At 51.9% G+C, this 13,215-nt stretch overlaps 4 protein-coding genes across 4 annotated transcripts; 3 read left to right on the top strand and 1 right to left on the bottom strand.

Annotated features, from left to right (window-relative positions):
• Positions 1-2,475: 2,475 nt before the first annotated feature.
• On the top strand, positions 2,476-3,363 carry PG986_005575 (uncharacterized protein; the record flags this gene model as incomplete). Its single annotated transcript, XM_066841797.1, has 1 exon — positions 2,476-3,363. One exon carries the CDS (start codon positions 2,476-2,478, stop codon positions 3,361-3,363), a length of 888 nt encoding a protein of 295 aa, XP_066701659.1.
• A 1,558-nt stretch (positions 3,364-4,921) lies between these two features.
• PG986_005576 (uncharacterized protein) lies at positions 4,922-6,334 on the bottom strand (the record flags this gene model as incomplete). Its single annotated transcript, XM_066841798.1, has 2 exons — positions 4,922-5,604; positions 5,926-6,334. The coding sequence occupies 2 exons, from the start codon at positions 6,332-6,334 to the stop codon at positions 4,922-4,924; spliced, it is 1,092 nt and encodes a 363-aa protein (XP_066701660.1).
• Positions 6,335-7,497: 1,163 nt separating this feature from the next.
• Positions 7,498-8,193, top strand: PG986_005577 (Ankyrin repeat protein; the record flags this gene model as incomplete). The annotated part of the gene is made up of 1 exon (XM_066841799.1): positions 7,498-8,193. One exon carries the CDS (start codon positions 7,498-7,500, stop codon positions 8,191-8,193), a length of 696 nt encoding a protein of 231 aa, XP_066701661.1.
• A 1,420-nt stretch (positions 8,194-9,613) lies between these two features.
• Positions 9,614-13,206, top strand: PG986_005578 (uncharacterized protein; the record flags this gene model as incomplete). The annotated part of the gene is made up of 7 exons (XM_066841800.1): positions 9,614-10,263; positions 10,323-10,608; positions 10,814-10,839; positions 10,900-10,995; positions 11,054-11,247; positions 11,313-11,718; positions 11,814-13,206. 7 exons carry the CDS (start codon positions 9,614-9,616, stop codon positions 13,204-13,206), a joined length of 3,051 nt encoding a protein of 1,016 aa, XP_066701662.1.
• Between the last annotated feature and the right edge of the window lie 9 nt (positions 13,207-13,215).

Raw genomic sequence — 13,215 nt, forward strand, 5'->3', positions numbered from 1 at the left:
CAAGGATCGTATGCCGAAATAATGGGTAGAACATTTTCCTGAGTAATTCCGACACCAGATATGTCAAGCGTTTCCTGCTTGGAATGTCCTGGATGGACTGTCACGCCCCATTGCCATGTCGTCCAGCATCAAAGGCGATCCGAGTTCTCGCCCCATGGTGTTTGGTATCTCCTTCATTGAGGGCATTTAGCGTCGTCCCTTTCGTCACATACCTTCACGAGGACACTCGCAAGTCCAATGGGACGGAAAACGATGTTGACAGACGAGACGAAAGGGAAACTTTACACGCGGGATGGAATGGTTGCACTTTACAATGCCTCTGGGTAGATTGTCTTGCCCTGAAGAGATGAAGCTATGATCCCGTCCCATCTCGCGCAATCATAAGCCTTCTCCCTTTGCTTCCTTGGATACTGTCTTTAAACAATCCCCCGGGGCAATAGGGGCCGCAAGCCAATTGTTTGTCCCACGGCGACAATACAAAACTACAGGTCAAGTAATCTTGAGCATTCCTGGATGTGTTGGCAACGGGTTTATTGGCGGCTTTCGCGTGGCTTGAACATTGGGCTTGGAGATTCTTGATATTCTTGGGTATGTCCTGGCCCACCCTTTGCTATACGCCGAACAATGGCAAATAAAGCGAGTACATGGTGTCCGCGGATAATATCGCCGCTGAGGCGTATCTGGGTTCCTAATTTCTAGCTCGTGTGAAATTGATTGCAGTCGTTTCGTCGGTACAGTTAGGTCTCTTGCACGGAGGATGCTCGCAAATATCGGTCGTAAGTCTTGCCTCTGGCTGGGGGGAGGTTTCTCGCGGTCGGGATTCGTTTCGATCTTCTATTTCCTTTGGTTAGTTACCTCCAAGTAATGGGAAACCAAGTTGATGCAATCTTGCAAACCTTTGACACATCGAAGGTTGACATGGCAAGGAAGCCAGAAGGAGGTATCAAGCCAGGTTTTGCAACATTTTCGAGACTGCGGACACGAAAAGCACACATCGACTCGGGTCGCATCCTCTCGCCGATATTACAAACGCATTTACACGCTTCTGTGTCTTGAGGCTCGGAAAAAGATACTTGGACAATCAAGCACTTTTCTAAAGACAACCAACCCTCTACCAGAACTCCCTTTGCTGGGGACGGGGAGACACCTTTGCCCGACTTTGCCTTGGCCACGTGCATCCCCAATTCCTTCTAGGCCTTCCCGGTCGGAAACCTAGGCATCCAAGTAACAAATGCTTGAAGATTTCCAATCGACTCGAAGTACATTGACGAATGATTGAAGGTTGGTCAAGGTACCACAAATTCGTTCTGGCTGACTCATGGAGGGGCTTTACCCCTATTCAGCCCTACCCTCGACATCCAAAAGATTAGTGAACCCAACCGTCTCGACTTTGCTACGTACTTTTCTATTGTTAGTACGGCACACCTACGCGGTACGTACCCAAGGTCAAGAATCATACCAGTAATACGACCTTTGCAGTCTCGACAGCTTCAGGCGCCCCTGCCTGCTACGTGCCAAAGAATTGCATTCGGTATCTACAGACAAAATCAGATACACGAGATCAAGTTGTTTCACGGTGCGGACTTGAATCACAATCGGCCGCTACATGGAAACCGCTGTTCGAAGAAAACTTCGCTATTCATATCGTGTATGCATATGTCATGTTTACGCCAGAATGGTCAAAGTATTGGACGGTCATGAGATATCGATACGGCTCGTGGAATCTACAAAGGGCCTTTTGCGTACTCTGTATGCATCATGTTGAGCTGTGGTACGTTCGATTGAATAACCGCCCAGCCTAGGATGACTCCGAGTCCACTACTACATATCAGACGGTCCACGTGGGAGACGAGTTAGGTGGGATTCTCAGGCATTCATCGATGCCATCCCATCTTTGCGGACCGTTAGGGGGTCATTTGAAGGCCAAAAGGAGTGGCCAAGTGACATTCAATGGCTGCAAGTCGAAGAGGAAGATCGAATGATCCTGCTACGGAGATTGAATATTGCCGCAGCCTGGCTGCAATTCCTGCACTATATAAAGTCTCGTTCGACCAGTATTTGTGAACGCATCCTCTCCATCAATGCACACATCTGCTCACAGAACATACGAAGCAAAGATAGACATCACGACTAGTGCATCTACACAGCATCTGCACCGCATCTGCGCAACCAGTGTAAGCGATTACCCCTGAATCAATATATACCTGCGATACAGTCCTGGTATCCAGTGCTAACCTACAAACAAAGACTTCTAGAGGTATAAATACTGCTCGCAATAGCCATTACGAGCCTCCTTCTAGACTATATGTCAGCAAACTACTCTGAAAATCGTATGTTTAATACTACAACACATGCACATTGTCTTCGCACAAGTCGATCTCAGCATACCAAGAAATCCAAGTTTTAGTACGTTCTGACTGAGCGGATCTAGATCAAGGTCAACAACAAGCTTTGATACGTCGAACAGCCAGGACGATGTCTTCCTCCAACGGTGCCCAGAATAACTTCACGTCCGTGAACAACCCGTCCCAGCAGCAATACGCTGCCCAGTCCCAAGCCCCTCACCAACCCCAGGGTCAGCAGCAGCAACATGCCCAAGACCGACCAAACCCTAGCCGCCGCAAGCTCCCCACCATCGGTCACGGATTGCTTCCCCTGGACGACGGCCTCTCGGTCCAGGAGTACGAGCGCCGCCGCATCCATAACAACGCCCAGGCCGAGGAGAACAAGCGGCTGAAGCGCCAACGCAACAACGATGCGGCCAGACGCAGCCGCCTGCGCCGCGTCAACCTCATCGATACCCTGACGGCGGAGAACCAGCGCCTGAAGGAGGAGAACGGCGCCCTGGTCCGCGAGCGTGACTACTGGAAGGGTCTTGTCGATCGCACGCAAGGCCTCACGGTCGGCGGCGGTCATGTCCAGCAGATCCAGCAGGTCGACGGGCCTGTTCCCCAGCAGCACTCGACGCCATCGCAGGGCCTTGCGTACCCGGCCGCGCTGACGCCTCAAACCGCCATGGCCTCCGCTGCTCTCCTCCAGCTGTCGGCGACTCCGACCCCTCGGCAGCAGGCGCACACTTCCCGGGTCCCCGCCGCCCAGTCCCAGATGATGAGCCAGTTCCCCGCTCAGTCACACGGCCAAGCCCCTGCTCGGGCTGGCACCACGACACGCACCTCGGCTGCTTCGGGCCACGCCGGAAGCGGCCTGGCTGGCCCGTCCCGCCAGACGGCAGCAGGTTCCGCCGGCACGACCACGGCAACGGATATCGACGAGCTCTTCCTGCAGATTGCGGAGTACGACGAGCATGTGCGGAGCGAGCAGTCGGATGATCCCTTGGCGAACTTTGACTTCTCGACCGACTAGTCGTGATGGTGGGTTTGTTTCAAGTCGCTGTAGGAAGGAAACGAAGCAGGAAATGACGAAGTGGAAAAAAAATTGGTTCATGTGTTTTGCAGGCTTGCGGTGTCCGAGTGGTTGTCTGGAGACTCTTCCCAGCCTCCAGAGCAATAAGTCCTGCTGCCTTTAAGGCAATGCTAGTCGACTAGCGTATCGTTCTGCGTTGTAATTTGCCAATACGACTACATAGTCAGGCCTCAGAGTTAGTTGCGAATTGTACTTAGTTCTTCTTGTCAATACAGCCATCATGATGAGTGTATCTCCCCTTGTGTCTGGGACACCAGGCTTGTTCTGCTTGCAAAGAGTGCGTGTCCCTTTGAACCCATAACGTCGCCAAAGTGTCGGACGCCGAGGCTTCGGAGGGCAAAAAGAAAAAAAGGAAATAAAGCGTCGCCGAGGTTAGCAGATGGGATTGTGCTTACCATAGGAAAGTGAACATAGGAAAGTGGACGTAGGAAAATGAAGGTTCCAAGGTGGACGTCCGACTGTTGTACGCCCCTCCAAAGGGATAGGAAGGTGAGAATGTGAGGAGAAGGAGGAAAAAAATATTTGTCTGGAGGGGGAGGGCGCGAGGCTTTTATACCTGGGGGGAAAGGCATTCGAGGCATGTGCGTGTGGCCTCGAAGAACACTCTTTGACGTAAATATTATGGCCATGATGCTTCTTCGATTTGAATGTTGCGATTATGATACCCATCGTCCGGCGTTGAGCGCGGATGTATCATCGCCCGCCCCTGCGTCGTTCAAACGCCATCATCGGCGCCATCACGGGATCTGCCCCAAAACGGCGCTAGGGCCGTCTTCGGCGCTGCAATTTTTCGACCCTTTCGCGTCTTCGTGAGACAGGCCGTCGGTGCGTCGGTCAGAATTCGTAATATGTACCGTGGCAGCGGCTAAGTGTCGTCGAATGCGGGCGTGGCGGACGACGGCGACCGATCTGAGAGGAGCGCGCGTTCGGTGGGGCGTGAACGTCGCACGAGTGCCACGTCATAAGGGCACGGCGATCGCAACTGAACGACTTAAGAGGGTGTCTCGTTCGGGATATTCTATGTCGCACGAGTGACACAAGACGGGGGCACGCTGGTCAGAAGGGAACGATATTCGAGGATATCTTCTTCGGGAAATTTCACGTCGCACTTGTGGCTCATGACGGGATAAGGTGAGTAGAAAGGAACGATACTTGAGGATTTGTCGTTCGGTGAAGATTTAATATTGCACAAGTGGCATGGGACATGGTCACGACGGTTATATACTTACGACTCCAGAGATGTCGTTGGGTGAAGAACTCACATCGCCCGAGGGCCATGGGATAGGGGCAAGGCAGCCGGGCTGACAAGGAACGAATTCCAAGGCGACGTCCTTTAGTGAAGATTTGAAATCGTGGCAGTGGCAATATGGCAATGTTATCAATTGTATCTCGTCTATTGTGAATGACGAGGCAAGTGGTACTTGTTATAGAAGCTGACAGTGCACATACGAACGCCAATAAAGAACATCTAGAACCTCAGACCAATGCATTGGTAGAATTAGCAAGCAAACCGACAATCCATCTGCCGGTGGGCATTGACCTTGTCAGCCCCGTCCCAGTCATTCTCGGCCCAACCACCGACTTGGCAATTCGGCAGGACATTGGGATCCTGCTTCAACAGGTTCGAACTAGCCCTGCTAGGCCACTCCAACTCGCCGCACTTGAGATTGATTACCCAGGTCTTCCACTGCGTTCGTGCGCATCTCTTTCTGGTATTCTTGCCGACCCCGCCACCTCCTTGACGCTCGGACGATGGATAATCCAAATCGAATGTACCTCGCGGCAGCTGGTTGGTCACGGTCACGGAGATTGGGTGTGCGAGTCCCGTATCGGCCGTCGGCACAAGGTACTCTTCGTTCCAGCCTCTGGTAAAGTGGCCTGAGTGTTTCGGCTTGTCCCTCCCGTCGTAAAAGTCGTAGTCCACCTTGATAGATATAGCTTCGGGTCCCTCAACGTACTCGTGAAGATGCAAGTTGCATGTCTTTGGTGAAGGCGGGGGCGGGGGCGATGGCGGCAGGTCGGTTTGGGCTTTCGTGGGCGTAGGGCTTGGCGGAGCAGGGGCTGGCCCTTGGGTGGTGGGGGTGGCGGTACCAGTGGGTGCCTTAATACGACAGCTTCGTTCATCCCGCATCAGGTGTTGATGATCTGCTGGCACCCATTCGGCATGTCTATCTCCAATGTCTGCAAGGGTCAGTTACTTGGTTCAATCAACGGCCGTCTATAGTGCTAGTAGAGTTTTGAGGGGGGTAAAGGAGATCACATGAATCAATCTAGGGGGGCTGTGTGGGCTAGATGCGCCTCGGGATAATGCAGGTAGCTGGCAGATGTGCTAGCGTCGATAAGTGGAAGGGGTGAGGATGTCGACGAGGGAAAGAAAGAGCCAATGTTAACGAGGACTTGCTGCCGATGGAGTGAAAGGGGTATAGGGTGCTAGCGACGATGGCGCTGGCGTCGACGATACTATCGGCACGCGGCGTACACAATAGGACTGCTGTAACCTACCGTGCCCTTCAAACCAGACTCGCCACATGGCTTTGGGTTCCTCTGCCTCGTCACATCTCTTCGGAGCCGGTTGGTATTGAATGAGCAATTTGCCCCGGTGCGAGTTGAACATAGTATCGCCATAATCATCCTTGTCAGCGGCATCGTCATGCACCCACTTTTGTTGAGGGGAGTACTGGACAGTGGGGATGGTAAGCTCGTTGTTTTTGGGGAATATAGTCCTCAGTTCAGTGAGTATTCGATTCACGTGACGGTTGTACTTGAACCTGCTTCCGCCGGCCGTTTCTGAGCTGCTGAAATCTCCATCCGACGTAAGTTGCAAGATGCGTGGCGCCATGACGAAAACACGGGGTTGGTTGACATCATCAAATGTGACCTTCTGGTTGATTGTCGTTGTTCCGTAGTTCATCGAGGCCAAACTGGTTCATGTATTGCACCCCTAAGCCATGATGCAAACGATGGATGACATCGTTTTCAAAATAGGCCTCGTCCTTTGCAAATGGCGATTCCCAAAAATGACTAGCCCATGCCCCTTTTGTAGAAGAGATTGATGCACGGAGGCAATTCAGGTGCAATAGCCTCCGGCGAAGAAGAGCGAGAGGCATCAGTGGCATGGGCATTGACCGGACCGCATGCCAATCCGGCTGCGATGACAAGCGCCTTTGTGAGGTACATGATGAGAACCAGCATTCAAGGGTATTGTGTGTATAGTGTGTATAGTATATATAGTGTGTATAATGTATATAGTATATATAGTGTGTATAGTGTGTATAGTGTATATAGTGTATATATAGAGCTATACTCTAAAGAGGCGACTTGGTTTCTAGATTGACCGGATACTCTGCCCATTCTATACTTTTTCTACGCCTCATATATCTCTTTCGTGTCAGCGGTTGCAGCTCTCTGCCAAATTAAAGTACGCGTACAATACTATGCCGAAGTACGGTATGTTGGTTAAATCACAACTACCTCCCATAACTCCCTTTCTTGTCCACGATGCGTATTGAGGGGCTATATTTATAAATTTAGGCAACGATACCGACTAACAATTATGATAGCTCTGGCCAACAGCCAGACCGCGCCGCGGCCTAAGCTAAACCCCAACCTGCCAAAGTTGCCTTGCTGCCAACTGGTTGGGATGTCATTGTGAGAGCAAGGGCCATGACGTGGTACAAACTCCGTATATCCCCTTGATGGCGACAGCGACAGCGCTGGCCCCACGACGCATCCGTCCTGTACACATTGGGGACCATTTAGTATCGAAGTATAATCATGATTATTTCAGTGGGCATGATGCTTATCTTACTGGATGTGATGCATGGCTAGACAAATAGACCTGTCGATTATTTGCAGAAAGTACTTATTACACCAAAGGCAGCGTTGTTGCCATCAAGGGGATATCTTGGTCAAGGTCCAACAGGGAATATTCCGCGAGCTGATAGGTGGCTGTGCTAAGCGCTCGCTCCTGAGGTCCGCGACTATATTGAGAACGCCCATCCGTCTCATGGCGACCGCCAGTTCGGCCTGGAAAAGGCAGCACATGCTTTTCAGATCGAGACTGTGCGATACCTGATGCAGGAGCAGAGCACCAGAATCCACACCCGAGTCTTCCAGCGATATAACGCTGCTGGAGAGGCGTCGCAAACGATCCTGAATAGCAGGTGCCCCAACGTCATGAAGTACATCCAGGGAGACCAACGACTAAGAATAATACGCGGGCGAAGGCCCGCCCCGAGGCTCGCAACAACTAACATCTTCGCAAGCGGCTGCTCCAACGCCGAACTGGCACGCTACCTCGATTCCATCTTCCAAACAGACCTGAACAAGATTGGCGGTGTGACACAAAACATATTCGCAAGCTGCAATCCCAAACTGCTCTCCCTGCTGCAGGTCTTTCTCGACAATGGGTGGCATCCCAACCAGGTCCTGGGACCACAACAGGAAGTAGCCCTACACCATGTGCAATGCGTACAGAACATCAGTATATTGAAGCTCCTCCTCGACCCTAGGGCGGATCCAACCATCGCCCGCAAGGGTCCCTCCGCCCTGGTGCTCCACTACTTTCCTCACTTGGCGCCCGTTCGGCGCAAGAGCGGAGACATTCTCGACATGGCTGCCAGGATTGGGACTTTGTCGAATGGCTATTGGAGAAAGGTGCCGACCCACAAGCCTGGAATGGTCGAGCATTTGATGAGAGAGACGCGTGTCATTATGGAATGCCCTATCGAATGGCTTTCGAGGAGTGCCAAGCATGTCTTTCTGACTTGATTCAAAATGCCAAGGGCAAGACAGGAGGAACGTGAATAGAACAAACGACATTCCTGCATATCTCTATGTATCTAGCGCCTCCAATACCATTCGAGATTATCATCGCACTCTACTCCAGCCATGAGTCTGGTTTCTCTGAAAGACATCTTCCATGTCTCTTGATTTCAGCAAATGCATCATCATACCAGATTCGTGCAGTATATGCCAGGGTTCTATCATCAGGAGCCAGTTGACTTGAAATCCTCGTCGACGTCACCGCCACATCTCGAGCGTCATCACGAGCTGCCGTTGAAATAGAGTCAACGAGATTCGGGAGGCCGAGCGTCCGACGCTACTTACCGTTAGATCAGACCCGCGGGTATAAGCTCCCGTCAACGGAATAGGGCGCTCCCCCAAACATCTGCCCGAGCGAAGATTAACCTTTTGCTTCATGCATGTAACACTTAACCTACCCCCCAGGTCAAGGCTCGGTAGTTCGATAGGCTCGCCATAGTGGTAGGACCTAGCTGTTGGCGGTAACGCGATTGGCCAATGGAACTAGACTCGAGCTCCCAGTCACATGCCAGAGATACAACCAAACTAGCTGCACAGAGTGTGGAACTCTTTTTTCGCCCAGACAGAAGTTCAGACTGGGAGTGCACACCTATTTTGCTGCACAACACAGCATGCATCGATCAACGTGTTTGATCCTCCCACGTTAGGACAGGGGTAGATTCGATTCTGTTGTCCTCTTGGCAAACTGTGTTACAGGCAGGGAATTGAAGCTGACGTGACGTTTGCTTCGAAACCAAAAAAAACTTACGACTTGTTGGAGTTTGAGAGCACATGCTTGAGAAGATATCCCGACACATGGCGAGATTCGGTAGAATCGCTGCATCAAGTTTGATAACGTTGTGTCCAGGGAAGCTACTGCATCAGACTGAATTGGTGCTTAGCTTTTGACAGGTGTATGGTGCAGGCTCGTACAGGGGCTCGAGGCCCGCTCCACGATACCTTGCATTGGCGTGCGTGTAAAAGTACACGCTGTCGGGAGCTTTGTTTTTGCAAGTTGAATCGAGTTTGGTATTGAAATCGGTTGAGAAGACATCCAACAGAGACGTGAATGGGTTGGTTATCATACTCGCTCTTCCAATGCCGATATGGCCCAGAATGTAAGCTCGTGATTCTTGAAAACATTGTTTTACTATTGATGATAAGATTGATAGCGGGACAAATAGGAGTGGTGACGTCAATAAAAAGCTGGAATCCGATGAACCAGATAACCAGTCATATTTATTAAAACACTCTTTCTATCGACCGAAGAGGGCTGGTGGCTTGCAGCTAGCTGGTGTTACGAGACGTAGGCTCAGTCCTGTTGTTGACCCACCGAGCTATTCCTTTATTTGCTCTGAGAAAAATCTCGAGTCTATAACAGATAGCGATGCCCGACTCACCCATCGCGGTTGTAGGCTTTGCCTACCGCGCCCCTGGGGTTGGCGGAAAGGGACTCTGGGACTACCTGGCACAGGCGAGATCGGCTTGGTCCAAGATACCCGCAGACCGCTTTGACCAAGACGCGTATTGCAGGCCCGGCGCCGAGAAGTCCGGCGTCTTCCGGGTTGAGGGTGGTCACTTCGTCCCTGAGGACATCTACGCCTTCGATGCCGCTTTCTTCAACATGAGAGCGGAGGAGGCCAAGAACGCCGACCCCCAACAGCGCATGCTGCTTGAAGTCGCCCTGGAGGCCGCCGAGATGGCCGGCCACAGCCTGAACAGTCTCGCCGGCCAGAAGATAGGCGTCTTCATCGGCAGCGGCCAGCACGATTACTCGGGGTGCCTGACCGACGACACCTTTGGCGTCAAGACCTTCACTGCTACGGGGATCGCGCCCTGCATGCTTGCGAACCGGCTCTCCTACTTCTTCGATATCGATGGGCCCAGTACCGTTCTCGACTCGGCGTGTGCTTCTAGTGCGTATGCTGTGCACCAGGCTGTCTTGGCCATCCGCAACGGAGACTGCAGCGCCGCTTTCGCAGCATCGGCGTCTTTGAACATCAGCCCCGGTGGATTTCTTGCGCTCGAAAAGACAGGGTAAGTAAACATCACTCCCTTTTACCTCTCTTTCCGGAATAATCTTGTTCTGTGCTGAGTCCGGGGTTGGGCAGCGCACTTTCGGCCGATGATAAGAGCTACTCATACGACTCCAAAGCTTCCGGTTTCGGCCGCGGCGAAGGTGGTGCCTGCCTTCTGCTGAAATGCTTGGACGATGCCGTCAGAGATGGAGACCCCATCCAAGCTCTCATACGAGGCTCTGCTTGCAATCATGGCGGCCGGTCCGACGGTATTACTATGCCAAATGGTGCTGCTCATCGGAAGCTGCTCCGACGGGTTCATGAGGTCGCAGGCTTGGATCCTTCCGAGACAGCTGTCGTCGAGGTATGTCCCTGACGTATTTCAAAAGTGTTGTCCCAATCATTGAGGATGAGTGTTGTTGTCTCTCAATTGACGTTTTGACCCCTGAATAAGTGGAGTATTCCGGTAGTTGAATAGTGGGACCACCTCGTTTGTCATCTCCAACCAACCATTCTACCTACAACACACAAGCAAAGATCAAGTTACGCATTTATTGACTCTGGAATAGGGTCATGGAACCGGAACGGCTGTGGGGTAGGCAACGTCCAGTTATAACAAAGCAAGGTCTCCAGGCTAACGAAGAAACGCATATAGTGACCCTATTGAGGCGGGCGCCTTCACATCCGTACTCACAAAGAGCCGGACGGCCTCGAACCCAATTTACATTGGCTCGGTCAAGTCTAATCTGGGGTTCGTCTGCCGCTGTTTTCCTTGGACTGGTTACTCCTAGCTAACAAGCTCTATCCAGTCATTTGGAGGGAGCGAGTGGCATGATTGGAATGATCAAGGCCATTCTTCAAGTGAAGCACGGAATCGTGTTACCGACGGCAGGGTTTGAGTCTATCAATCCCAAAATTCAAGACAAGGAGAAAATTGTTGTTCCCCAAGCTCAGATCCCATGGCCCCAAGGGGAGGCCAGGAGGATTCTGGTCACCAACTTCGGTGAGACCAAGCCTATTTTCGGAATACACCTGGCCTTGGGCACAACGCTGACTTTTGGAATGCAGGGTTTGGTGGCAGTAATGCTGCTGTAATCATCGACGGGCCTCTGTCAAAGACACATACAGAGACCAACGGCTACCTATCAAACGGCAATGGCATCGATGACAACGGGTCGGACAATAATGGCATTACGACCACACCAAAACGAGTTTTTGCGTTTTCGGCAAAGTCGGAAAAGAGCCTCATCTCGTACTTGTCGTCCTTCGACGAGTATCTTAGCGAAGCACCTAAAACAGATGCGTTTATGGCGCGTCTGAGCTATACGCTAGGCCAGCGTCGCACCCACTTTCCTCACAGAGTCTCTGTTGTAGCAGATTCAGTCATGAGTTTGATAGAGAAACTCTCCACTGCCAAACCTTGCAGAGCAAGGGATAGGGTCGTGGCTTTCGCCTTCACTGGACAAGGTGCACAGTACGTCTTTGGCCTGTTTCTTCTTATCATACCGTTCACAAATGACCATCAGCTAACTATCAGTAACTCAACAGGTATCCTCAAATGTCCGCTAGATTGCAACATTACAAGACTTTTTCTGGGGCTATTGCCGTAGCCGAAGCAAATTTTCGAGAATTTGGCGCCTCTTGGAAGTTAACCAAAGAACTCTTGAAGCCCGATGATAGTTCGTCTGTGAACGACGCCATGATCAGCCAGCCGGCATGTACCGCGGTCCAGCTGGCCCTTGTGTCGCTTCTCAAGAGCTGGGGTGTGGAACCCGCAGTTGTTACCGGACATTCCAGTGGCGAGATCGCCGCCGCGTTTACCGCAGGTCTGCTGTCCTTCAAGGCGGCCTGTGCTGTCTCTTACTTCCGAGGCCAAGCAGCTGCCCGATTGCTATCCAGATATGCCGGAAAAGGCGCTATGGTTGCTTTGGGGGTCGATCCCGAGGAAGCAATCGATCTCATCAAGCAGCATGCGGGAAGCGGTTACGCGGTTGTTGCCGCTATCAACAGCCCGAGGAGCGTCACTATTTCCGGAGATGCCCCAGCTATCCAGAGTATCCAGACGGCCGCCGGTGAGAAAGGCTTGTTCTCTCGCCGGCTCAATGTTGAGCTTGCCTACCATTCGCGTCATATTGAAATGGTGGCTGATTACTACATCGAATCCATCAAGCCTTTCTGCAATAAGGACCCCACTGATCTACCAGCAGGGGTGACGTCCTATCCGATCTTCGTATCTTCTGTCACCGGACAAGTTGAGAATACAGCTTCGATTGATGCCACATATTGGGTGAAGAACTTGGTTCGCCCAGTGAGATTTTCCGACGCCATACAAACTCTCGCCATGCCCCGTGGCAAAGACATGACCGGCAAGAAAAGCATACATCCTAACGTCATCATTGAGATCGGCCCTCATTCCGCATTGAAGAATCCCATCAAGCAGACGATTGAACTCACTGAGTCCCAGAAGCTCGAAAGTCAGCAGATTGCTCCACTAACGTATCTTCCCTCTTTGATACGCGGCGCAGACGGAGACGAGGCTCTCGCTAATTTGGCAAGTTCACTTTTCACACTGGGCGGTTCGGTCAACCTTGGGGAGGTCAATGGGACTAGCATGGGCACTGCTGACGTCCTTGATGATCTTCCGGCCTATGCGTGGGACAAATCGACGAGCTACAAGATTAAATCAAGGTCCAATCACGAAAGACTGTTCCCTGGGGAGCCTTACAATGCTTTGATTGGAAGACCTATGTCCTCCAATGGCGGCAAGGAGCGTGCATATCAGCAGGTTTTCACACTCGACGAGATACCCTGGATTCGGGATCATGCTGTGGCCGGTGCTGTGGTCTTCCCCATGACAGCGTATATTGCATGTGCTATTGAAGCTGCGAGAAAGACTTGTACCGCGCCCGCGGCCGCTTTCGTCGTCCGTGATTTCTATATCAAGGAGCGCATGGAGATTTAAGAGGAGCAG

Source organism: Apiospora aurea (assembly GCF_038362705.1).
Source record: "Apiospora aurea strain CBS 24483 chromosome Unknown utg000004l_segment0_segment0, whole genome shotgun sequence".
Taxonomy (NCBI): domain Eukaryota; kingdom Fungi; phylum Ascomycota; class Sordariomycetes; order Amphisphaeriales; family Apiosporaceae; genus Apiospora; species Apiospora aurea.